At 39.9% G+C, this 26,432-nt stretch overlaps 1 protein-coding gene across 6 annotated transcripts in view; it reads left to right on the top strand.

The window, feature by feature from the left end:
* Window positions 1-26,432, top strand: part of LOC109297570 (transducin-like enhancer protein 4) — a 149,802-nt gene that overhangs the window by 101,327 nt on the left and 22,043 nt on the right. For 3 of the 6 annotated variants that reach the window (XM_019517418.1, XM_019517415.1, XM_019517414.1), the window contains 6 exons: window positions 21,315-21,434; window positions 21,992-22,045; window positions 22,655-22,807; window positions 24,525-24,657; window positions 25,149-25,366; window positions 25,581-25,657. In XM_019517418.1, coding sequence (XP_019372963.1) covers window positions 21,315-21,434; window positions 21,992-22,045; window positions 22,655-22,807; window positions 24,525-24,657; window positions 25,149-25,366; window positions 25,581-25,657 — 755 coding nt within the window. The remainder of the gene's footprint in view (window positions 1-21,314; window positions 21,435-21,991; window positions 22,046-22,654; window positions 22,808-24,524; window positions 24,658-25,148; window positions 25,367-25,580; window positions 25,658-26,432) is intronic. The other 3 variants (XM_019517419.1, XM_019517417.1, XM_019517416.1) reach the window with 1 other exon arrangement.

Genomic DNA, 26,432 nt, shown 5'->3' with positions numbered 1-26,432 from the left:
AGTAATAATTATGATTCAGCAACCAATAATTCCAATTCCCTGGCGTTATGTCCTCCCCTATTCCAAGTCAGTTGGGATAACTGTGCTTTGCAGCAGGACCAAAAGGTAAGAAAAAATGGGGCTGTAATGGAACAATTAGGAAACAATTTCTGTAGTTAAGGACCTCTGCACAGAATAACTTGTTTAAACTGTTGGACAGTAGCTTGAGAACGTCTAGCCTGAGTGCAGCTAAGATCATTTTCCATGGTATGTGAGATTAATCTCTCAACTAACTGTCCTAATGCAGCATGGTGTTTCCAAATTAAAGCCAAGCTCTTAAAATCCACCTGGAAACTCACTGGAGCATTTCTTCTTCACAGTGTAAAATCTCACTGAATAAGCAGGCAGAATACCTTTTGTGCTAACTTCAGTTTCTGATCAACATGTGTAGAGCCTTAAAGTATCCAGAGTCTGGTTAGGGTTTGGAAAGAGAAGGTCATAGTCCTCTTATGAGGCACAGCAACATGAGCAGTCTTGGCTGACTGAGGCACCTTTAATTGTGAAGCCTGTTCTACAGTTTATAGTCATGGTCTCATAGAAATGCCATTAGCATCTGCATAGTGTCTTCTGTCTGCTTCTCTCTACCGGCTAGCAGCGCGGTTTTAGTCTCATCTGACTGGGTCCCCTGACCCAAAAAGTGAAAAACCTAAATTGGCATTAAGGCACTTTGATTTTAATGGGAGGTCAGGATCTCTGCCTGTCTCTCCTGCTTTTTTTAAAATCAGTTCTTTCACCTAAATGTCTGAATATGGATGCAGGTACATACCTAACTTGAAGCGCTCAAGTTGGAGAATGCTTGCCGTCAGTGCTCCAGTTAGCTGGTCGAGAATTCAAGGTTGAGCGGGGGGAAAAAAAGAGTAGGTTTTAGTATAGTTATAACTTTAGAAAGCTTTTTGTCTCAATTCTGTAATCCTTGCATTTTGGGATTTTTATACTAGTTGAGCTTTTAAAGTCCAAGATTTTAATTAACCCAAGACACAGCTATTACTTTTATATGGACAGGAAGCACCGTGAAATGGTGTTACCAGTCAGTTTCTTAAGGAGCATCCCAAACTAGAATAAACACCTTTTGCTTTTTATAAATAAAAAAATATATAGTTTCCTAGACAACCTTGATGAAATGTCAGCCTTTCCTAGGATCTAAACCCACACCAGAGGCATTGTTATCTCCATCCCTGCTGGGTAATTTGTACACTGGAATAGTTTGTTTGGAAACATGCCTGTTGTTCTTTAAAATGTATTTAATGCCAGATTAGAGAACAGAAGATTTTTTTTCTGTTTATACAAGCTCATTTCTAAACCATTTAAAATAAAGAGCTTGAGCATGTATGGTATTTAAAAACCTTTCACATGATGTTTTTAAAACAGATCAATTTCAGCATTAAAATGTTAGGAATTCAGCCAAGGAAAATTCAGCTCAGGATTGTATAGCTATAATGATAATGTATTATACCCGTCTTCCTTGAAAGTGATTACAACTGCAGAGTTTAACCTGGTGAATTACATAATTTAGAAGTGTTTGCCAAAACACTGTTTTAGGGGGTTTGCTACAGTCTTTCCTTAACAAAAGAAAAAAGGAAGGTGGATTGTATTATGAAGTGCCTAAATGAGAAGCAATAGTCTTCACAAAGTATCTAAAGATAACTCATTTGAATAGAACAGAAGGTCATGTGTATGAATGCCAGTTATCACACTTAAGGACTTGGCAGGATGTAGAGGAGAACAAGACGGCAAATTTTGCTTTTCAGCTGCTGTAGCATGAATTAAAAATTTATTGGCTGCTCATTGCTGACATCAAAACATTTCCAGCTAGACCAAGTTGGTACTTGATCATGCTTTTAACATCTAAAAAATTAAGCAAGTGACCTATCTAATATAAAAAATGAAAGGCCCAGCAAAATAAAAACTACTACTGCTGCTGGCAAAATGCAAAAATATTAAAGAGTTTGTGGCATATTGGAAAATGGGCATGAGTCCGTTTATATTTTATTTACCAAATCTTTGAAGTAGGTGTGGTTTGTGTAAGTAGGGACCTACTTGTATAAGTAGGGACCTACTTAATTCGTAGTGAGACTAAGGAAATTTTGCAGCTTGGTCATGGAGCACAGAGCCAGAACTAGTAGGTGAATTTCTTCTCCCATCACTCCCTCATCCATTCCATTCACCTTGACTAAAGGACCTCTTGTTGGGGAGAATTGATTTTATGAACAGCTAGGCTCTTGGCTTCTGATTCAGACAAGCACTTAAGCATGTGCTGAACTTCATGTACTCACTTAAGTCCCACTAATTCCTTTAGCTTCTCGGTGGCTTCCAGTAAAAGGTAGGCAAGTGCCTGAAGTTTGGCACAAGCCTGACTTCTTTTCTGACTTCTGTTTTGTCACAACGTGAAATACAATGGATGGAGAATGGTGGAAAGAAGTCTCGAGGCAGAATAATTGGGGTCAAATATTATTTTCTAGATAATTTTTTAAAATTGAAATTTCATGTGTTACATCAGAAGTAAGAGAGCTAAATTTCAGCTTTGTATAATACTTCTTAGTGATCATTCAGTGGAGTGGTTATTTAATTATACTTTTACTGAGTGTTTGCTATAGAGACTAAGTAATGTCAGATACAGGGAAAGTCTAAATGGAGTTGTATCTACAGAAGCCGCGTGGGATCTGGACAGGGTAGGGAAGAGCAAGCTTGACAGTCTCTTAGTAATTAGCTGTGATTAATGTGAACACATTTCAGTTGAGTGAGGTAACTTTGACAGGGAGTGAATTTGGGAAGCTTATAAAATGGGGGAGTAAAGGGAGGGAGTTAATCTGCAGAGTACCTTGTTTCACATGGCAAGAAGGAAGTTGGTTTAGGTCCATCCCTGAAACAGCAAATGCAAATATGAATACATTGTTATAATTAACTCAATCTCTGCAACAGGGAAGCATTGTTTATGTAGCAATAAAGTACTTTGTTTTCTCTTCTCTTTCCATTTTTTTTAAATACAAGCCAAGGTCTCTGCCCCAAAGATAGGCACAGGAGAGATTTATGGGAGAACACTTGATTTATACTTGAACACTTCAAAGAGATGTCTTTCTCAGAAATGTAACCAGTGTTTAAAAAAAACAAAAAAACCCCGAGCACCTGGGAACTAAAAATGTGGGGCACTGAGGCAAAGCTGTTGTTTTGAACTCATGCTGAAAGAAGTTAAATGTGATTTCTCATGAGGCTTCTGGCAGAATGATCTGTATGGGTTTAAAACCAAAGAGGGCTAATTAGCACTATGTTCTCTCCTTCTGGTCAAAAGCAGGAATCAAACAGAGTTCTGTTCCCCTAGGGAAGTTACTAGGACCTATCCATAGGAAAAGTGAATCCACTTACCTCTCCCCTGAGAACAGAGAGCTTAAAACTTGGTCATTATTGCTTTGAAACCTTTAGCACAGAAGTTCTGTTTTCAGTCTAATAACCTCTATTCCCTGAACTGACAAGGTTTTTACAACACTGGTAGCCTGAGCCACTACAAAAAAGAATTCACATTCAGCTCGGTTTGATGATATATAATGCATGTAAATCACTGTCACAAGTTAAACTGTAACTATTTTACAGTGTTATTAGCTCTTTAAAGAGAGCTCTAACCAAAAGTTGATTTATTCTTCAAAGGCATTCCTTACTTCCTATTATACACATTTTTTAAATATTTGAAATCTTAACAATGTCTAAAGATCTGATATAAGCCTTTAATTGATCTTTCTTACAGTATAAAGAACTCCTCTTTTAGCATTTTTCTGTCATTCTGAAATTAGCCCAATGCAATGCATATTTTGTTGCTCTAAGAATTCAGTTCAGAATTGCCAGCTGGGCAAATTTATAGACCATCCATGGAAAACAAGCCTAAAAACACCTGCCTATTAAGTCTGTACAAGATGGAGCCATCAGTAAAAACAAAACAAGACCAAAAAACCGAAACAAAACAAACAAACAAAAACCCCTAAGAAGCCCCCAGCTTGTTTGAAGCTTGTTGGTATAAGACTGGAGGCAAGCTTTGATATACAGGCCGACCAAAACAGTGCCACCTGGTGTCTGAATGGGAATGCAGCATGCTGCACAGAGCATTCTCTCAAATCTTTGTAGCTTATTGCCTCTTCCTCCATCAGCCATGTGCTGCAGCTGCCATGTCCAGTCTCCTGTCTATAACACTACTAGGCTGCAGGTAGGCCAACAAGAGTCTTTCTTTGGAGATCCATGCCAAGACGGGGAGTAGGGCCAGCAGACGTTAAGGCTGGAGGATGGTCTGTGGAGGGTGGCACAGTTCCTGGTGTGGTCAGGGTATCAGAGTGTGTGAGTGAATAGGGGACCACTAGTTTAGGGTCAGCATGGTATAAAAACTATTCTGCAGTCAAGTAGGGTTGCCAGTCCAAGAGTGTGTACTGATGATCTGCAAACATTTTACCTTGACCGTATGTTTTTTGTTAAATTTCTAAATTTGAATGGGACCCTTTGTCCAGGGCCTGACAGAAGGGCTACATTTACATCATGTAAAGCATATGCCAGTAAAAAAGTTTGGTTATCAGTAAAAAAAGATTGTTGGCAAAATTATGTATGTATGGTAGGTATCTATCTGTCAATCAAAAAGATTGTTGGTATATATTCACCAACAGTCATATATTATAGTGTGTGTGTGTGTGTGTGTGTGTGTGTGTGTGTGTGTGTGTGTGTGTGTGTTATGTTAGACGTTGGGATATTTTTTGGCAGTCTGCACTTTTTGAAGAATGCATAAAAATAGTAAGTGCTTTCCTTTAGAGTTGTAGAAATGCCACTGATTCAGAGGCAGTAAAGCAGTTTGGTGGCTATCATTCTGTTTATCTTTCATGGTGGTGAATCCTCAATTAAATTGCTATATCGAATGTTATGGCTAGTTGAGCTACTTCTCTTGTCCTGTTATTGCTGTTGTTTATACCCACTAGCTCCCAAACTCCCCTTTCTTTTTTAATTTCCATTTTACTGATGTTAATCTGTCTTATGTCTCTAACTAAGGTAATAGCATGAAAGTTCAGCAACTGGAACCCCAAATAAATATTTGAAAAGAGGAGAAAGGGTAACTTTAGTCTAACATTTACTGGCTGTGTGCTATTCAAATTTCCAAAGACTATTATGTCTATTCTCACTTCTTTTGAACTTGTATGTCTTGGTGACCTTTGGCTTGTCTGTTTCAGCACATTTAGTTTAAGCTTAAGTAATACTTGGTATCTTGTGAGCACTCTTATGCTAGTGTCAAGGATATGTCTGCACAGTTCCTTTTTTTTTTTTTAAGTATGTAAAATGTGGTTTTAAGGAGACTCTTCATCTGTTTGGTAGAGTGTATCTGCTTTCATTTCTTTATTAGTCCAGAATGCTAATCCTCTCTGGCATTATTAGGACAGGAAATCTTGTGTACCTTGTGTATGACCTCAGGCTCTTTCTCACGGTTACCTCCTCTGTTGCTCATACTAATGTAACATGTATGCTGATATATCCTTGTGAAACTCTTCATTCTATCCAAGTTTTGGAGTTGCTTACTATATTCTGTTGTGAAGTACGTTGTTTAATTTAGGAAGTGTTGAAACTGGAAGAAACTGAAGCGGGAGAAGAGGAGGTGATTGAGAAAGGACTTGTAAATTGCTTTATAGATTAGAAGGGAGACTGTTTGACTATGTCTTGGCTGTTACCGTTAGTTAAATTCAATATTTACAATGTGGCAGATACAGACAAGAGCAGACTTGATGTTGAGTTATAATCTGTGAACTTTCAAGCTTTTATAAACTGAACAGAAGAGGGGGGTTTTTTTCTCCTTTGTTTTCCCCCACCATAGCTGTGCGTGTGTGTGTTTTAAATCCCACGCCTCCTTTTGTCCCTTTATTCAAACTGTCTTGCTTACCAAAGGGTGCCTGTTATACTGGCCACACATTTTTTTTAATATATTTGTGCTAAGATGTCCTTTTACTTATGCCTGTCTTTCCTCTTTTCTTCACAGCTGTGCTCTTCAAATACTTCACTGCTTGTACTTAAGCAGCATTAGTTCTTTTTTCTGTCCTTTGACCTTCACAGTGTCAGCAGGGATTAGGCCTTACCTGTGTTATGTCCCTCAGTCAGTGATTACAGAAGAAGCTGTATTTTAGAGGATTTATTTTTAACATCCACCTGCAAAAGGCTAGCCAGTAGCCCTAGCCATTGCTTTAAACACCTGTTTTCCTTGCCATTGTGCACTTGTACACCAGGAGGGGCCAGAGAAGCAGCAGCCCATGCTGATAGAATTATGCCTCAAAATTGCTAGGTACCTGAGGCTTCTGCTGTGTCGCCTAGTTTGCCTGAAACTTAAATGGCACATGTGTGGGAATCCATGACTGGAATTAGCATGGAGTGGGTTTGTGCACACAGCCCCCAGAACGGTGCTATGTTCATTCAGTTGTCATTCTTATAACTATGATTAAACATCTAGCCTTTGATGCTATGTAGATTGTTCTTTCTCATTTAATTAACTTATGGCACATGTTATATTGGTGGTACTAATGCAATTAGATCATCTGCGTGAACTAGTATCTGTTGATATTTTTCAGATTAAATTTTGTGAATATTTGAGTATGGAAGGATGATTGCTGAATGTACACATCCTCTTTATTTCAGATTTCTTTATGGTTGTTTAGTTGTTCTGGCAGCAACACTAAACAGCCAGACTTTGATGTTTTATATGACACTCTTACCCGCTAATTAACTTAATTAATTTTGCAATTAGTGATGTTAATTAGTGGGTAAAAATGCCATATAAAACTTCAAAGTTTGCATTTTAATCATAGTTTGTATAAAAAAATAATTATCACACTCTTGATTACAAAACTCAATCCAATTAGCTCAAGCAGGGTATGTGATATGAACTAGCTTTTTGCTTTGTCTTTCCTAACTAGTCAGTAGCATTTGACATGAAAAATTACCAGAATTGCCCATTTGATATCGGAGAATCCAACAACAGATAAAACACAGCAGAATGATACAGAAATGAATTCAGAGCTGAGTAGGGAAGTATGTTCTTATTGGCTAAAGAGTGAGTGGGTGTGAGAATGGAAGATGAAACTATTCCAAAAGTTCACTTTGGGTTATGCAAAATTCCATAAGGGCATCACCAAGTGAAAAGATGCTAGCTAAGCTATTGTAATGGCCACTGAAGTTTGAAAAACAGTCTGGTATGGAAGAGTTGTGCCTAAAGTATAGAAGTATGTATGCATCATAAGATAGCAAGTCATTTTGAAGATGGGAGGATTCAAATTAAATGAAATATTGGGCAAAGTCCTTGAGAGAGATCACTGAAGCCAAATTGGATACAGTGGCCATGGAAAACAGTAGTTGAAATAAATGTGCTTGGAGATAGGGATAGGTAATGCTATGAAGAAAAACTATAAGTAGCAGGAGGGCAAATAAGAAAAATGTTTTTTGCATCCATTTGACTTGGACACCACAGAGGAATTCCTCCCGGGGAAGGATCAAACTGAAATGTGACAAGTTGAAGTGAAAAGGTGATCACTGAAAGGGAGACAAGAGAAAGCAGGGCAAGGAAGTCCTGATTGACAGTGTGACAGTTGAGACCCTGGCCTCAACCTTCTGTGAAGTAAATAAAGTGAGCAAGATGTTGGGTTGCTTCTCAGGTGCTAGGACAGTGGATATTCTTTAATAAAAAAAAAAAATTCAAGATAAGATGAAAAATTTTAGAGATCCGTACCAGTTTAGTCCAGTGGACCTCAGCTTTATAGAGTGATGGGCCACGTGCTTACAATCTGGCTGCACCCTGGGCCATCAGTCCCCTTTGGTATGGGAGCAGGAGAGGGAGGTGGCTGCCAGGGCCAGAGGGAAGGGAAGGAAAGAAGAGAATGTATCTCTGGGTGTGGAATCGGATCTGTGGCATGGGACAGGCAGGGAAGATGATGTACCAGGCCAAGCTGCTGATTCTGCAGGCTGGATCCAGTCGCATTGGAGGCCGGATCTGGCCCATGGCCTCATAGGTTGAGCACCACTGGTTGGGACCTTTTGGAAGTTTCATTAGAGTTATAGATGATTTTTAGAGAAACAGTTGATAGGTGTATATACCTTGTGTGGTATTTTTGAGCAGTTGACAGAATTTCATAGTTGCTCTGTTCAAGTTACTAAATCTTTATCTGTGTATATATGGGTATGTACATGTGCAAATGGATGTGCATGGGGGAGCATGTATGCTTACAGATTCCAATAAATTGAGGGATATTTAAATAGACTTTTGAGAGCCACTTGAAAATATATGGTAAAGGTACGGTAATATATAAAAATATATGGTAAAATATAAATTTTATAGATTTGCTAGGAATAAACAGCATAACATACTTTTTAAAAATTCATCTTCTTCAATTCTTTTTTTCTTTGCATGATGTATCCTGCCTTTTTTCCACCTTCATCAGTGCCTGTATTTCTAATTTATTGTTATCCTTTTTTTTCCCCCTTTCCCTTTATATTTTTTAAGATTATGCTAATAAGCAGGAGGCAGACTGGAGGAAATAAGTGCCACAGCAGTTTGAAGTTGGGTGTCTTCCTAGAGCAGTGATTAACATCTAGGGTGCTGCGAGATTCTTTGAAGGGTGCCCCAGAAAGTGTGAGGGGATAAGCAAGGTGTTAGGAGATAAACAGATGAAGGCAGACTTAGGCTTCAGGTGTGAAGAGATTAGCAGATAAAGGCAGGCTTAGGCTTTCCCTGCCTGGTTGGTTTCCCACTCCCATCTGCCTCCCCTGGCTGCAAAGATGCAAGCTGTGTAATAGATAAATTCAGTCTTTGAAGTGGGTTGCCACTCAGTTCACAAAAGTGTGTGGGGGTGGTGCCTTAAGTCTGAGTGGTATCTTGAATCTAAAAAAAATTGAGAACCACCACTCTAGGGTATGTAATTTGGGGTTAACATAGTCTCTGATTTCACAGAAGGACCCAAGTGTCTTTTAAGATTTTTGAATGGGTGAAGCCGTAATGCCGTTTTCCTACTTAAATCAGGAAAGTAGTATTTGGGACACTTGTCCATTGTATCCTTCTGCCTAGCTGAGAAGAGTGTTGAAGGGTTTGGCCCGCTTTTGAGGAAGCTCGGTGACCTGAAGACTCACCTTCCCAGTATTCTGACAAAACAAATACTCTTATCAATAATCCTTTCATTCTACCAGATGGGACACTATACCCAATAAGGAAAATATCACATCATCTTGTCTCAGCTATTCCTAGGCTAGGGACAGAAGCTACACATAAACCAGTTTAAGTGATCGGAAACTGGTTTAAACCTGTAACAGAATAGAAGTTCATACAAACCTGTTTCAGAATGCTTGAAACTGGTTTAAGATGAACCTGGTTGAATGTAGACTTAACTGATATAGGTCAAGCTGGTTTATAAAACTTCTGTTCCACACACCTTCCTGGTTTATGTTAAATAAGAGTCCCCCAGTATTTTGGAGCCCTGGGCTGGGCTGTGCTGTGCTGTCTGCTCCAGAGAGCAGGGTTGGACCTGCCCCTCTGCTCCCTAGCTGGAACATTGAGGGCTGGCTCGCTGGCCTCACTGGCTGGCTCACTGCCCTTCCCCCAGCAAACCCCGGCTGGGGTCTGAGGTGGGCAGGCAGGTTAAACTTCCCTTATCCCACGTACAAAGCTGTCCTGCCCTGGTAATCTTACTGCTGGTTGCGACTGTGGACTACAAATCCCAGAGGTACCTGGAAACAGGATGAGGAAGTAATGAGCCCTGCAGAGTCCTGCTGTTGTAATGGTGGACTGCAAATCCCAGAGACCTCAGGGGCAGCAGGAAGGGGAAACGAACACACAGCCCATGCTGGCTACGTGCCAGGGAACTGTGCTTTAGCACCCTCTAGCTTCTGGCTTGAGCCACTGCAGGCATGTGGCTACATTTCCTGAATCAGCATGTTCCTGAATGTCTGTTCATTTGCTTATTGGTTCAGTCTTTGCAGCTGAGACAAACCTGCAAAGACTAAATCAATTCAGCTTTGGGCTTTTTGACTCTCTGTACTTGATCTTAAAGTGGACTTACTTTATAATGTAAGTTAGCAGCTGGGTCACCCTTGGTCTGAACACACTTGACTCAGACTTATGAGTGAATTGCAAGAATTCACTTACACCGTGTTTATGATTTGATCAGAGAGCTATATCTCCCTGAAAGAGTTAAAAATAATTAAATCAAGCAGTGGAGTGATGCCTGAATCCTAACATTGTTTTTTGGATTTCACAGAACTTAGTTTGAGCTCCAGTCAAACAGCCAGAATTCTTCTGAGGTTCTATGATGTGCATTGCATTCATTTTTACAGATTTTTTGTTAATACTTTGAGCAGATTTTGTAACAGCAGTAATGGTCGTTCAGCTAATTATATTGTAATTGACCTTAGCGATGAGCATCCTTGGCTTTTACTTAATGCTTAATGCTTCAAGATGGTCAATTATCTCATCATTCCCACTTTGCTGCGAATTATTGTTCTAATAATAACTCAAAATGCATCATTTTGTCAGAATTGTAAAGTTATGCTAGGAAACTGCCATATTCACCCATGCTTCAAGAGTTGCCAGCTTTACCGTGTGGCAAGGCTTTTGGTCTGAAAATCTTGAGTCATTATTTCTAATACTGATTTTATTTAATTATCACTTCTTTCTACCCAAGCAAGGTCAGCTATCTAAGTGAGTTGGTTCATGGGAGCTGGAGATCATAGGATTTTTAGAGAAATTGGACAACCCTTGTGCATGATCGGTCTGCATTTTTTTCTCCCTTGTTGCAATGCGAGTCATTTATATTCACGGAAGTAATTTGAAGTATTACTTATGGCAAGTAGACAGTGCACTGATGCTTCCACTGCTACTGGTATGGGGCATTTATGTTTTTATAAGATGCTTACACTGCCTTCTGTCTAATCATTATTTTGTATACTGGCTATATTCCGCTCAGTGATTGCTGCACTAGAAATATGAGAAACGATACATTACTGCATGAAATTCCTGAAGCGGCGGCCTTGTGTAACATTGCTCAGTCCAGTGTAAATACAAGGGAAAACAGAGCATGGTACTGGCCTACATCAAGGGTGTCAAAGATACAGCCTTTGAGTTAGATTTGGTCTTATAGCCATTGTACCAGACAACCCCACTTAACACTATTTCGCTTAGCGCTATTTCTTTGTAATACTCATTTTAAATTGCTACCTGATTTCACCTGGCATTCAGCAAGCTTCATTATAATGCTCGCATTCGCCATCTTGGGTAATTAAAAACACTTGCAATCTTGGGTCGTCAAATACTTTTGGTTTCGCTTAACGCTAGTTTCCCTTAACGCTTATGTTTTCAGGAACCAATTAAGAGCACTAAGTGGGGGTTGCCTGTATCTGGAAGTTGGGGGTGTGCCTGCTGCAGAATTTTGGCCCACTGGATGTGGCCAGGGGCAGTAGAGGGCAAGCAAGGGATGTGCCTGCTTGCCTTATGGCCACTTGGCCTGCGGCTGCCTCCACCAGATCCATAGCAGCCACTGCTGGACCCACTGCTCTTGAAACTGCTGGCACTCTAAATTGGGCCTAGGAGGAGTCCCCCATGTCAGGAACAAGTTTAATACCCCTGGTCTCCATGGGTCTGGACAGTGCCATGTGCAATAACTAGCTCTGCACTGAAAATACTGTAAGTTGTATTAGTCCAATTAGCCTTTCTGAGTAACTGCATGGATAGTGCCACAAGCTGATGCTTTCACAGAGTAGATGTGGTGTTTTTCTCCTTCCAAGTATATCCTTCACGTGCAGAAAACGCAAGGTGCTGCAGCTTGGGAAGAACAATTAAACACACAAATACAAAATGGGGGACACCTGATTGGGTGGACTAAACTGTCTAGCAAAGTTTTGGACACTCCATCGCTGGAGGCTTTCAGGAGTTCGGGCAGCCACTGGTCAAAGATGATATAGGCCTTGCTGTGCCTTGCCTATGTTCTACCATGGATATTTCCAATGCTTCTGGACTTTGACATCCCTGTCTTACATGATGTTTCTTACTCCTTCCCTTCCCTTTCTCCTTTCTGCTACATGTGTCAAGGCATTTTTAAGCTTTCCTGAGGGGCATTGAGTGTTGAGTGCAAGCAAAGCTGGGGATTTTGACTGGGGTGGGCCAGTGCCCCACCTGGGACTTGAAGCTGGAGGTTCGTGGCTAGAAGGGCTTGCCTTTTCACTCAAAGTCAGATCAGTAACTGTATTTGAGGTCAGGAAGCAATGGGCCAATCTGCCATGGTCAGATTGGTATGGACAGGTTTTGCCTTCCTCTGTAGAAAGAGGTGTGGCCCTCTTCCCAGTTTCCCTTGAGCATAAGTTGAACAACCTTTGCAGCAGCAGGAAGCTGGCCACTGTGGTCCCCCTGCTTTACCTGTGTCAAATTAGGGTGGTGTTTCATGTTGTGTCTGGGTGTACTGTGTAGTTTTGCTAGGAGGTTAGACAATGATTTAATTTGTATAGCACGGTGTTAGATACAGATGATCCTGCCTTAAGCAGGGGTTTGGACTAGATGATCTCCCTCTCAGCCCTGTTTCTCTGATTCTTTGATGTCTCTTTTTCAAGCAACTGGGTTGAGTTGCTTTTAAAGTGCTCATACTCCATAAGCTGCTGTCCTTTGCCATCTGTTACGAAACACTGCAAGTTCCCAGGAACTGCTTGTGCTTGGGCCATGTTGTTTTGGTAAGTCGCCTTCTCTTTCTCCTGTTCCTTACTTTCATAGTGTGAATTTTAATTTCCTTGTACTCTTCAGGCCTTCTGACTACATAGCAAAAAACCTCTCTCTCTGTTCTTCCCATGTTTCCATCACTTTCACATGTTACTGTACCTTTGCACTTATTACTTCAGGGTAGTCAAAGATCTGGCCTGCAGTGCTGCCCCAGGGTCTGGAGTAGACCTACAGCCTACATGTAGCATGGGCAGGACTGGCTGTATGTGCAGGGCCCTGCACCAGCATTATATGCAGTGCCCTCCGTGGAGTGGCTGCCATGTAGAGTGATTGCTGTTGGATCTGGAATGTGGGATTGGAGGGAGGTCTGTGGGCCTGATTTGGCCTCCAGGGACAGCCCCACACCACTTATCCAGCCAGATGACTTTGACATCCCTGTCTTACATGATGTTTCTTATTTACTCCAGAGATCCATTTCTGCAACCTCATTCTCATCATGGGCAACTATTTTATTTCCCCACTTCTCAGCTATAGTTTCTTTATTTCCCAGCACTCTTATCTATGCAATAACATTGGCCTTACTGTCTTGTAGCGTTTTCCCATCACAAACTGCTTGACTCATTTTTGCCCTGCTTCATCCATGCCTTGTTTATTCTGCTTCTAATTTCCTCCTCTCTCTCTCCACTTTCTTGCACAGTGGACCCCAGATACTTGACTTCTGTACAAATGGTATAATCTGATTGTCCAGTGTTTTGGGTGTGATCTCTTAAACTGCATTTATTTGTCAAAACGCTAGGCTTTACTGTACTTACACTTGTGTGTTTAGTATACCTGCCTCACCTAGGTATTATATTTACCCAGAACAAAACTTTTCTACACAAACAGAAAATGGAAAACATGATACTTTTTGCTAAAATAGAAACCAAAAACCTCTACTTTACCAAAGAGCATTTTCCCTTGTCTCATTCAGTATGTTGGCACCTGTCTCATTCAGTTGTTGTATGTGAATAAACTCAATGGTGTTTTGGTAGCAAAATGCTTAGTCTCTCTAGTATATTAAAAGAGCTTATTGGAGAAAACATCAGTGTGAAAAGACCTTCTTTACCTTTAAATTTTAATAGTTACTAAAATGGGGATGCTGGCCATTAAGATACAGCCTGCCAAAACATAATGCTGAATCACTTAATTTTGGTAAGTAGCTACCCTATTCCAGCTTCCTCAATGGCAGCCATTAGAATAGCATTGATGTTCTAATCAAAGAGCAGAGCAAAGTCTGACAGCTAAATTGTGTACTTTGATGGAGTTCTTTTGTGTACTGGCTGCTGGACTCAGGATCTCTTAGAGAATCACTACATAGACTTGGATTTTAAAAAAATTGTGCAGATGCCAGAGTTACTTCTAGGTATCTGATGCCACTAAAAGACGCACAACTGCAGTTACATGTAAGTGTTTGTCACCTGTAGTCAGAATCTCAAAAGTTCTCTAACTGCCAAAATCCTAGTCAATAATGGGAAATCAGTATCAAGGATTCTGGCGTCATATGACAAATTCCCCAGACTCCCTTCCACCATCTTATGATCAGTAGCGACTGTTGGTCCATACACCTTTTTGCCACTTGTAACCTGGTTCTTGGGAGCAATAGCTACTATGGGGGCTAGTGGGACCTGATTATCCTTGCCTATTTCCAGCAGAAATGTCAACTTGTTTATTGAAAGTAGGTGAAACTCAACACTCTTATAGCAGTTGTTGGCAAATAGACAATATTTACCTTACTGGCACCTCAAGAAATAGCATCTGAAAGCATTTGACACATCGGCCAATGCAGTTTTATACATGCTCCATAATGATGAGATGTTTATTTTTGGACTAAACTCTTATAATTGTTTTTGGGAATGAAGATAATCACAGCACAATAGTACCAAAGAAATTGTCTTATGTAGGAAGAAGGCTAGCAGGGTCTGTTATGGAAATGGATTACATGTTGTATTTAGCATTGAAGATGGTGGAGTTTATGCATGGGGACATGGTGAATACAACCAGCTTGGTAATGGGACAAAAAATCAGGCAGTTTGCGTATTCAAATCTGAACCAACTTGCTAGTAAAGAAGGTGATTGAAGTGGCACATGCCTTTCCATTTTATGGCTTTATTATGTCATTCAGATATATATGCCTGTGGTTATAACAACTGTTCTCATGTTGGATCTAGATCTACAGCCAGTGGTAAAATCTCTTATGATCAGTAATCTATATCTTGCCCTCATAGATTGAACTCTGAGAGGTAGGTGCTTAAATACTATTGTGAATTGAGGTTTTAGTTCATTTGCTGCACAATCTATGGCAGTTGCATTATTTTGTAGATATAATGCAATTTTAGTATGTCGGCACCTGTTCCAGAGTTCTAAAGAGGTTTTTTTTTTAGCAGTACAGTATGTACAAGACAGATAGTATGCAACCTCTCAAAAGTTGCTGTTTAGAAATGTTTAGAGAAGTAACTGTGACTCCATGCAAGGAAAGTTAGGCTACTTTTACTTGTGGAGTCTAACTTTAAAATCTTGCCCAACAACTGGCCCAAATGAAACCCTCATTTTTCCCTAAGAACATCAAATATAGAACGACATCTTAAATGATCTGCTAGTCGAGTCAAATCCAGTGCAGGTCCAAACAGCCTGTCATAACTAAAGATCTGATGCAGGAGTTTTGGTTGTAACAGTGTTACTCTAAGGACATAGGCAGGCAAGCTTCCTTGGGTAGATGTGATATCTTTTATTAGACCACTAGAGTAGTTGGAATAAGGTTCTTTGCAATGTTTTGGGCACAAATACCCTTCATCAGGCATGTGGAGACTCTGCTAGTGTTCTGACATCTCCAAGGAATGAAAGTAGCCAAAAGTGTAACAGGAGGTCAGTGAGAATGTAAATAGGTGGAAATTAGGAAAACGATGGGTAGAGAAGGGAGGGGAAGGGAAGAACGACGGGGGAAAATGGGTGAAGTAATGCCAAAGGTAAGAAAGGCAGACTCTACTATAGTAAGGAGTTTTCAAAGATAGAAAAGAGGCAACCTGAAAGTTTTTGTGCATCAGTCATATTGGCCTTGTTATGTTAGCCAGGTTCCAGACTGAGGATTTCATTCTGCCTACCAAAATCTCATCTGTTCACATTCCCAGTTTCAGTTCCTTTTTATTTCCTCCCCTTGATCTTATATCCAAAAACAGAACTGAAATTTTAACTTGTAACTGTATATTCCTGATTTTATTCCAACTTCACTAGCTAGAACAGCCTTAAAGTAGTCTTGCAAAATTATATTCCTCTGATCTTGCAGGCAGTTGGAGAGTTTTGCTAGTGTGTTTGTTTGTTTGTTTATTTGTTTTAATTGATGGGTGTGTGAACTGTAATTCAGTTTCTGATTCCCATCCCTCACCAGGGTGTACATGGTCAGTGAGTAGGCTGGGCTGGGAAATACGGCATTTTTGCAATACTGCCTTTAACGTATTCTAATATATATGTTACCCTCAGTTTATAAAACTGTTTCTGAATTTTTTAGAAGGAACTATAACCTAGTCGTCATTTTAATAACAGATTTTTTTTTACCTTAAAATAAAACATTGGGAAAGAAATGGCTATAGACAAAGTCACCTGTAACTAATCTGGAAAGTTGGCTGACCACATAGACTTTTCTACTCACCACGCTTTTGAAAATTTTAGTCTTGTGATGCGAACAATGTAAAGGAAATGTATTTGTGTGATAGGTGTCCAGATTTTTGTCATTAAAAACAAATGTGTCTCATGTTGTATAATAGCATTTAAACATCTGGATTTTTCATGAAGCAGCAAATATACTTGGTGATGGTATACTTTTGTCTCTATTGTAATATTGCTTGTTTTTCTGTGGTATTGCTAATCTACTTACTGCCAACATCCAAAAAGTTCCATGGCTTAATTTCCATGTTGGCACAAGGTCTGATTTGACTCTGAAGTAATTACACCATTCAGCAAGATGCGTTGCCCCAGTGCCCAATGTGGTGATCATCCTTTAAATGCTAGTGATAATTAACTGCTTCATAATCATAGTAAGGAGTTCTAATTTATAACTTTATTAAGGAGCAAAATCAAAGATTAAAGTATCTTTAGCACCAAGGCTAACCAGATTGAGAAAAATGGAACCACGTAGTTTCAAATTTATGAAAATAAATATTTCTACTTAATTTAAGTATGGTAGTTTACTTTAATTCTTTAGACAGCATTCCTATTATAACTTGCTGCTGATTATTTTTCTTCTTTTTAAAGCCAATTATTTCCTATATGGAAGACTTGGGCAATAATGAATGAATTCACGTTATAAGTTGCCTCCTCTCAATTTAGGAAATGAATATAAGTGTGATAGGGGTACTCTTAATATTCATATTCTTTTGCATAAGGGTATGCTATGTAGTAATGGTAAGCAAATACATTTTCTAAGCCATCAGCTCTCTTAAATATTGCAGTTTTAGTTGGCTTTTCTCTGTTTTAGGGAATTCATATAACCACTAGCATCTCGGGCTGCGTCCAGATGAGCACGACTGTACACTATGCGACACCACAGACACGTCTTGGGGGCACCACATACTGCACATTCAGCTACTCTCTGTGCTGCAAGGGAGCTATGCAGGGGGGCAGAGGATGGGTGGGAAGTTGACCCTTAGATATCCAAGGGATAAAAAAAACCCACGCAAAAATAAAGTGGAGTGGTGCACGTGGTGGCAATGTGCACAGCTCAGAACTGGAGTCTGGCTGGCTGGAGCCACACTCCAGCTGCCAGCCAGGCACAAGGTGTGCCACTGCTAGTTGACCCCAGGGAACCAAATGTCCACGCTCATGTGGACGTGGCCCCAGTGTCTTAATGTGTTGCATGTCTAGAGCCTTTAAAGCATAGTAATTGCAATTGCAATTAAATACCCTTTACAGTGAAATATTTGATTGGAATTGTCTGCTTTTTTAAATCTAAAATAATTTGACCCATTTTCAGCAGTGTTTGTGAAGGGTAGACATTTGTTTATGTCTTTCATAATGATGACTATGGCTATTGGTCATATGCAACATTTACTTTGTTTTCAGATTTCCACTCTCACTCAATATTGTAAATATATAAATAATTGCATCTGGTCAAAATTGTCAGGTGTTCATAGGCATTTCCTTCTTTTTTTTCTTCTTTTTCTTTAAGTTTCATCCAGATATTTATAAATATCTTCATAAAGGCTTCAATTGAAATAAGGATCACTTTATAGGAAAACTCCTATCTTTGCGTAAATCCTTGTGAAATCAGTGGAAGTCAGCATCTGTACTTCGGGTTAAGAATGTGCTTGTGTGCTGTCCTGATTTTTAGGGCCTTAATGTTTTAAAGAAGTACTGGAATATGAAAAAATGGTGCCAGCTTTTAATGAAGTCTACATAATTTTGCCCTGATCCTGCTTTAATAAGAGACTTGCAGCTTTTATTTAAGTGGGCTGGGTTGAGTTAAGGAAATTTGGGGAATTTTAATTTTGCAGAAAATCCCCATGTTCTAACATTTAGTCTTCACGTCGGGTCAAGACGAAAAAAATTGAAATTCTGATTTTTTTTTTTTTTTTTTCCCCCAAAACATTTTTGAAAAATCAGTTTGAACATCAAAAAATACTTTGTATTGATTCAATTAAATAGTTTGACATTCCCAAGATCAAAATGTTCCCTTTCAATGTGAAGTTGTCATGTTTGATTTTTGGGTCCATTAAAAATTAAATTTACATTTTCTCCATTACGGCACATTTCCTCAGTGGGGAGTTATAATCTGGGATCCTGATATCTGTTGTCCATATGGGCCATTCTCCTGGGCTTGACTACATCTTCTATAATATCTCAGAGTTTCATGACTCCTATAAGACTCTAGTCAAAGAGAAATCCACATTGCATTGTAGGAAATAGTTTGCCAGGCAGCTCAGCCTATAGGAGAACATAATGGCCCAAAATTCAACTTCAATAAGATTGTGCAATGAGATAGGTCAATATGGCACAGTTCTTAAAGTGTCAATGGCTGCTAGCATCTGTTTTCCACTAGGTCTACCATGACTTAGTGAGCTGAACCAGAGTTAGCATCTTGGGGAAAATTCAGGTAACAGTAATGGAAACCAGGACTGGAATATTCCAGCATAAGAAAACATTCTCATGTTCAGCAAGGGCAGCTGCAATTTAATTCTGTAGTTAGGTATCCCCTGATCCTTTCTAAAAGTTAGTGGTCTAGAAACAACTTGAAGTAAAGAAAGTGAAAGACAATACATTCTTAAACATGAATTTTGATTTCTTATTTTGCATTTTGTTTTTTAAGATTTAAGATATTTATCTATCAGTTTATGAGGTGGGCACTTAAACAAGTGTGGTGGCTGTGATATTTCATAACAGCATGTGTGAAATTAAAAGAAAAACAAAACATATATCTGGGTATATGTCAGACAGTATAAACACATAGATCTTAGCGGCCAGTAAAACCTCTTTTCTTGTAAAATCACTTGGATATCTTGTTATTTCTTTTGAAACTAGACTACAGTAAAATCCCTGTTATCCAGCATTTGAGTAAACCAGAACAGTCTATTAACCAGAATTTCTGGCTGGGCAGCAAGACACGGGGAGAGAGGGAAGCTCGCATGCGGTGGCCACTGCCGCCACCCTACACTGTAGTTGCTTCACGTGCAGCTGTGGTGCCCTCTCCCTTCTCCCCCTCCATGCACAGCCAAAAATGGATGGCCTCAGGTAATCAGCATTTTTAGATACTCTGCACCACCTATTCCCCACTCATGCTGGATAGCAGGGATTTTACTGTAGTTAGTTAGAAATAGATCAACAGCGTTTCTGTTGAGACAGCACCTACTTTCTTTCTCATTCCTATCCGCTTTAGTTTTGTAACACATATTTAAGCACAAGCTTGATTCTGAACATGTAAACACTGACTTCAATGGGAGATAAAGTTAAGCACATACATAACTGCTCTGCTGGACCAGGGTCAGAGAGCTCAGCACCTGAAATATTAAGCTTATTGGAAACAAATCAACATGCCTGTGTTTCATGTACTTGTGTGTTTGTATGTCAGGATACAGACTTTCTCAACTAAGTTCTGGAAATAGCCTGAGTGAATGTGTTCCATTTCCAGTTCCCAGCAACTGAACAGACATATAGTCAGTTAATACATATAGTACAAATTGTTTTATTTTCTATTTCACCTCCTTCCATCTCCCATTCCCCCCTGCCTCTTACTTAAATAAGGAACCATGGCTGTATTCTTTATCATTAAAGAGGGCTGTCATAGTTACAGCATACTTATAGCTGACCTTTCTCTCTTTTCTTGTCTTGCTGAGTGTACCCCTGTGGCTGTTGAACCTTTTGCTTTTCCTACCCCAAGATGAAATTTCACAGTTTTGCTCAGTGTCCAGGACATCTGCATCAATGATTTACCCTTGATAACCATGTGTGTCAATGGTCCAGCTTAATGTGGGACATTTGTGGTTCTTTACCATGGAAGTCTGTTGATAAATGGTGATCATGCCTCCATCTTAAAAAGAAAAATATTGTCTGTCTTTTAGCAAGAACAGATCTCAAGAGCAAAACAGATTTTAAATTGCTAAGCAGTCTTCATGCCTACATTGCCTACAAGTCTGTTCTTCATTTGTGGCTGGAATGGTCAACTTGGGGCTGGTCCTGCTTTGACCATGGGGTTGGACTAGATGACCTCCTAATATCCCTTCCAACCCTGATTTTTCTATGATTCTGTGATCCTGTGAACTTTTTAAAGCACCCTGAGTTCATATTACCTCAAACAACTACTTCTTTTGCATACAGATTATTTTTAAACCCAGATTCAGTTCTGTCATTCATCTGTGTTCTCAAACTTTGATCCTTTTGGTCAAAAAAATCTTATAGATTGGGTGACATTGGCTGAAAAATCATCAAGACTGATGGGTCTGGCATTGTTCCTCAATGGCTCTCACAGGAACATAGAACTGGAAGGAATCTCCTGGGGCATCAAATGCCATCCCCTCTTATCACAGGCAACCATGTCATGTAATCCCTTTAATAAAAGTACTGAGTGCCATCTTTGTGTAGCCAGGTTTTTTTGCTACTCCTATTGGAAATATGTTCCAGATCCTCAACCATCTGATACTGACATATTCTTTCAAAAGTTTACTTAGGGATAACTTATCCTGAGCCATTCTTTTCCTTTCTTCTTGTTTTTGACAGCTCTTTATTGAATTAACCTTAGTTATATATTATTTCTTGTGTATGTATGTATGTATGCCAGCTCCAAATCCATCACAGTGACACTTTGGCTCTCAACTCTGTAGTGTTCCACTAATGAATTATAGAAAGGTGTCTAGCAATGATTTCAGTGTCATTACTAGTTAGCTATCATTGCTTAAAGCCCAAACTGTTATCCATCAGAATTCCTCAAAATCATCAGTACTACCACTAACACCTGCTTTAGATGGTCTTTAATGGTAATAATATAATAAACAACATGTGATACCAGAAAATTAGGCAGCATTAAGTGTACGGTTATATTTTTTTTTCCTCTCCTGTCTCATTTCAGAGCTCTTCTGTGTCTCCATCAGCCAGTTTCAGAACAGCAGAGAAGCACAGAAACTCAACAGATTACTCTTCAGAGAGTAAAAAGCAGAAAACGGAAGAGAAAGAAATAGCAACTCGTTATGTGAGTGAAATTTTTTCCACTGAATTGCTAGTCTAAGTTGTTTCTACAGTTTCAGTAACCCAATCCTGTTGAATATCTTCTAAATCTCTGAGCAAAATCCAAGCAGATACTGAGCAGTTACGGTTTCAGCTAAGCTAAGTGGAAGTTATAGAGGTTCGGCACCAGTCAGTCTTTTGTCCTGTGAAAAGGTAGAGCATCTAGGAGATAATGGGATGGATTAGCTAGAACACCAGACTTCAGAGATTTGGGTTCTATCCTTGCTCTGCCTCTGCCTGTTGAGTGATGTAGGACAAATGCATTCCCCACTTTCTGCCTCCATTTTTCTGGCTGTGATATGGGCTTAATTTATAGACAAAGCAATTTGAGCTCTACCAGTGAAAAACGCTGTATAAAAAAGAGACCTTGTAATTTTTAATTATTGACTTAACTCAAACCAGAGAAACTGGATGTATAAAATAGCTATGTGATGCTTTATATTTGAATAGATATTTTTGATTTTATGAAAGCGAGAAATATGTTTTGAATATCTTTTTAAGAATTTCACTGTGTCGTTTCAGGACAGCGATGGTGAAAAGAGCGATGACAACTTGGTGGTTGACGTCTCCAATGAGGTATGGTACATCACTTTCTGTACATTACAGTAATGGGGCATCTAGCTTCAGTGTCTGTTAACTGCATGACTGAAATTCTGCCTTTTTATCCTCAGAACAGGTTAATCTGGTCTTTTTTATATCTTTCTAATACAAAAAAACCTTTTGACTCTAACTTTTTTTTTTTCAAACAAGGTTTTCTTTACTGTTTTTGCAGTTAAGCAGTCTATCTCAGTCCTCTTAAAGCAGTACAGCCTACCGTTGAGTGGCACTGATTGTCATCAGTACTGTGTTCTTTTCCTGTCCTGAGACTTACATACTGTCAGACACCAAACAGGAAAATTAACCTTGTGTGTCTCAGTTTCCCACCTGCAAAATGAGAAATAAAATCCTCTGCTATTTTTATATTTTCGTGTAGCAGTTGTTTAATGACCTCCAGTTTTAACTGGAAAGAACAGAAAGTTTTACTTCACTATTCGTCTAGATTTTAAAATTGTATTAACTAATTGTTAAGTGTTCCTGTGACGTGTACCAGTAATAAGAGCCCTTCTCCAAAAGTCTGAATTGCTGAAGCCAGATGCTATGTGCCACTAATAGGACATTATATTAAACCATATTCTTCACTTCTAGGATCCTTCTTCTCCACGGGGGAGCCCAGCACATTCTCCAAGAGAGAATGGCTTGGACAAGACCCGACTGCTCAAGAAAGATGCACCAATTAGCCCAGCTTCTATTGCATCTTCCAGCAGTACTCCTTCCTCCAAATCCAAAGAACTTAGCCTTGTAAGTGGTTTGGAACCCTTCTGAGCTGTGATGGTACACTGATTTGCACATTCATCCAACTAGTAAGACACAATGAGACATGGTACTACTTTTTAAAAATCCCTTAGGCCCTTCTACACACTATGTTTATGCCGTGATTGATGTGTTAATCATGACATGAGTGGCAAGAGTACTTACTACATGTACACCCAGTTTAAGGTTCCAGAAAATGCTAAACCAGGTATAAAAATGTTCTGTGTTGTATGTTGTTTGTCTTTTATATGTAGAGCATTTTTATGGTTGGTTTGTATGGTGCCTTGAATTGAACATAAAGCGGGTTGGGGCTAGCACAACTGATTATTGAATCTAGCCAGGGACCAACAATCAACTGATTGTTAGATCCAGTCAGAGACTGTACTGGGCTCTTGAATCAGCTCCTGGTGGGTCAGCCAGCGGTTGACCCCAGCTCTAGACTTGTGGGCACCCAGTTTTAAACTTGCTCACACAAAGGGAGCCTAGGATCATGAGCATGGACTTCCCTTGCACTAGCTTGGTAGTATGGCAGAAAGTGAGATTGTTGGAATCGGGGATCAGATCTCATTGCACCTTTAAATGAAAGTGTGCTGGGTTGAATAAAAATATGGTAAAAAATCCAAAGCCCTTCCTTGGGATAGAAAGGCTTTATTTGACTACCAGGTTAGATAGATGATAGATGTGTCTACACTGTGATGGATTTTCATGTGGGGAAGGATAGAGACCCATAATTCTATGGATAAATAAGAGTACACACAGTTTGCTTGAGGTTTATATTTATTTATTTATTTTGTGCTATGGTTTATAGTAAATTCAGTTTCCTGTTTGGATGCAATTTGGTTGTTAGCTTTGTTTGAATTACCAGGCCATATACAACTACAGTAATTTTCATTTTCTATGAATAAAGTAATCTGCCATTTACAACAGCCATCCTTGACTTGCATCACAAATCACAATGCAAAAAAAGGCTGCTTGCAAGTCAGGGGTATTCTTCTTTCTCTTTTGTGACTACAGTTAATCATGGTTCTGAGCTGTATTGTAACTCCTCTCAATTCTTTGCATGTTAGGGCACTTGCACTTTTCAAATTATTTTAAAATTCTCAAAAGTAAATTCAGGACTGAGGAAAGATGTGTATGGGAGAGAGAGAGACGTGTTTTAAATAGAGGAGTTAACTGTTTGTCCATTGAATAGGCAGGCCGCAACATGGCCAGAAATGCAAAATTCCTCATGGTACCCCAGCCATTGTTCCTCAGCTCTGTCTGACAGGAATTGTCTCTGGGGACAAGTTGATTTATTACAGACTCCTTGTCCATTCAGACTTTGGCCTATCAGTGAAACTGCCAGTAACCCTGATTTAGTTGTGATGTGTACATGTCCACTAGGAGCAGACACATCACCAACAAATTTCATGATATCATAATATTATGGTGAAATATGTCAATGATTTTCAGTTACGGATCTTATCAGGAGTCATATTGGGGGCCTAACAGACCAGAGCTATGAATTCTTATGGTGATTCCTGAAGCCTTCCTTTCCTTTTAATTAGCCATGCCTGCTGCTCAGCATTGCCAGTGACTACTATTAAAATTAGCTTCCACAAATCAAACCACATCCTGATTTTCATCTACAGTATCTAGAGCTGCTAATTAAGAAGCCTGAAAGTAAAATAAATAACTGCCTTTCACTGTCTTACTTTATAATTAGAATGAGAAATCCACTACTCCTGTGTCTAAATCAAATACCCCAACTCCACGGACTGATGCTCCAACTCCAGGCAGCAATTCTACTCCTGGATTGAGGCCAGTGCCTGGAAAACCCCCAGGAGTCGACCCATTGGGTAAGTAACAATTGCATCTATTTTTTTCAGAGCTTTATAAAACTACGCCCTGGGCATGTCTACACAAGATGCTACTGCTCGGTTGTTACTGTGCATTTATTTAGTACTTGTACTAGCAAGTACTAAATAAATGTGCTGGGAAACATCCTTTAGGTGACTATACTGCACAGTAGCCTAATAATACTGCACAGTAGTATATTAGCACTGTCTGTGCTGTGACGCACTACTGCGCAGTAGTTGTTGGCTACTGCACAATCAGCGTTTCATGTAGATGTGCCCCCTGCGTCTTTGATTTTTATTTGCGTTGTTCTTTTCCAAGAGGAGGTGAGCATCCTTTTAAGTGAAGAACTGCACAAACATTTTATATACCTGCTTATGCAGAGCCCTGAGTTGGTTTTCCAGTGTTTAAACTAAGCAATGTTTTACTGCTCCCCAGACTTCTTGTTGAATTGTTTTTTCTTTTTCTTTTCTCTCTCTCTTTGGTTTGTTAGCTCTCTTTTTCTTTCCCTCCGTAGCTTCAGGCTTAAGGACCCCCATGGCAGTACCATGTCCTTACCCTGCTCCATTTGGAATTGTGCCACATGCCGGCATGAATGGTGAACTAACCAGTCCAGGAGCTGCGTATGCTGGTCTACATAACATTTCCCCTCAAATGAGTGCAGCAGCTGCAGCGGCAGCAGCAGCGGCAGCTTACGGGAGGTCTCCAGTGGTAAGTTCCTGCCTCAGAGAACAAAGCTGTATTTAGAGTTCAGGAACTGTGAGCTAAAATAAAGACATGCAGGGCTGAATGTAGTCCAGCCTATCTCCAGTTTCGGAGGAAGGCCATGGAACTACATTTTTTTTGTTTTGTTTATTTCCATGCTTAATATACCCCCCCCCCCCCCCCCCCCTTTTTTTTTTGTTTTGCTTGGGGAAAACTGCAGGTTGGTTTTGATCCACATCATCACATGCGAGTCCCAGGCATCCCTCCGAGTCTGACAGGCATCCCAGGAGGAAAACCGTGAGTATCAAATCCCACTGTACAAAATTAAACATTTCCTTGAAATGGCGTTTCCATGCTGGTTAGATCTCCACCTGAGCTTTTGGAAAACGTTGTGACAGGAGCAAGTTAACTGATTGTTTAGAAGCTCTAATCTTTCTTTTAATCATGAAAATATATTTGGATGGAGTTCTTTGAAGACTAGTACCAGCCAAGACGTATTGGGTGGTATGGAGAGGTTGTAGTGGGGAGAAGAGCTGAACTTCTAGCTGTGAAGTCCTGCACTTGTGTAGTCTGTCTCAGTGTCAAAATGCAAACTGCAGAGGGACCTCTAGTATTCATACCTGCTGTGCTTTGTCCCTCAGTTTAAAAATTCCTTTGTTCACAAAAGCCTTGAAAACACTTGCAAACTTACTGAATGGTATAAACAGTACTGTGCAGGTAAAGGAACACTGAAATGTTTTGTTTGATTGAAAATACTAAAAAGAATTATGGTATCATAATGTTCCGTCATCCATGATGGAATTGACCAGAAAAGATGACTTATGTTAACAGACTTTGCTTGCTATGAATAGTGGCAACGCGTAGGGGGTGCATGGGGGGGGGGGTACACATGCATCCCTTGATTGGCCACGCTTGCCACTTAGGTGATGGGCAGGGGGTTTAGGGAGGAGCGCCAGTGGTCCCCCTGCAAGTGCTGGCTGATCACTGCAGCCACTCCCAGAAGCAGCTGCAGCGGTCAGCCCCAGGCCCTCCCCCTCCGGGCAGCAAGATGAGCCATGGTGGACCCCCCCCC

Source organism: Gavialis gangeticus, unplaced genomic scaffold (genome assembly GCF_001723915.1).
Source record: "Gavialis gangeticus isolate Ggan-Ray unplaced genomic scaffold, GavGan_comp1, whole genome shotgun sequence".
Classification (NCBI taxonomy): Eukaryota; Metazoa; Chordata; order Crocodylia; family Gavialidae; genus Gavialis; species Gavialis gangeticus.
Note: the sequence above shows the minus strand (reverse complement) of the source record. Positions and strands in the feature narration are given on the sequence as shown.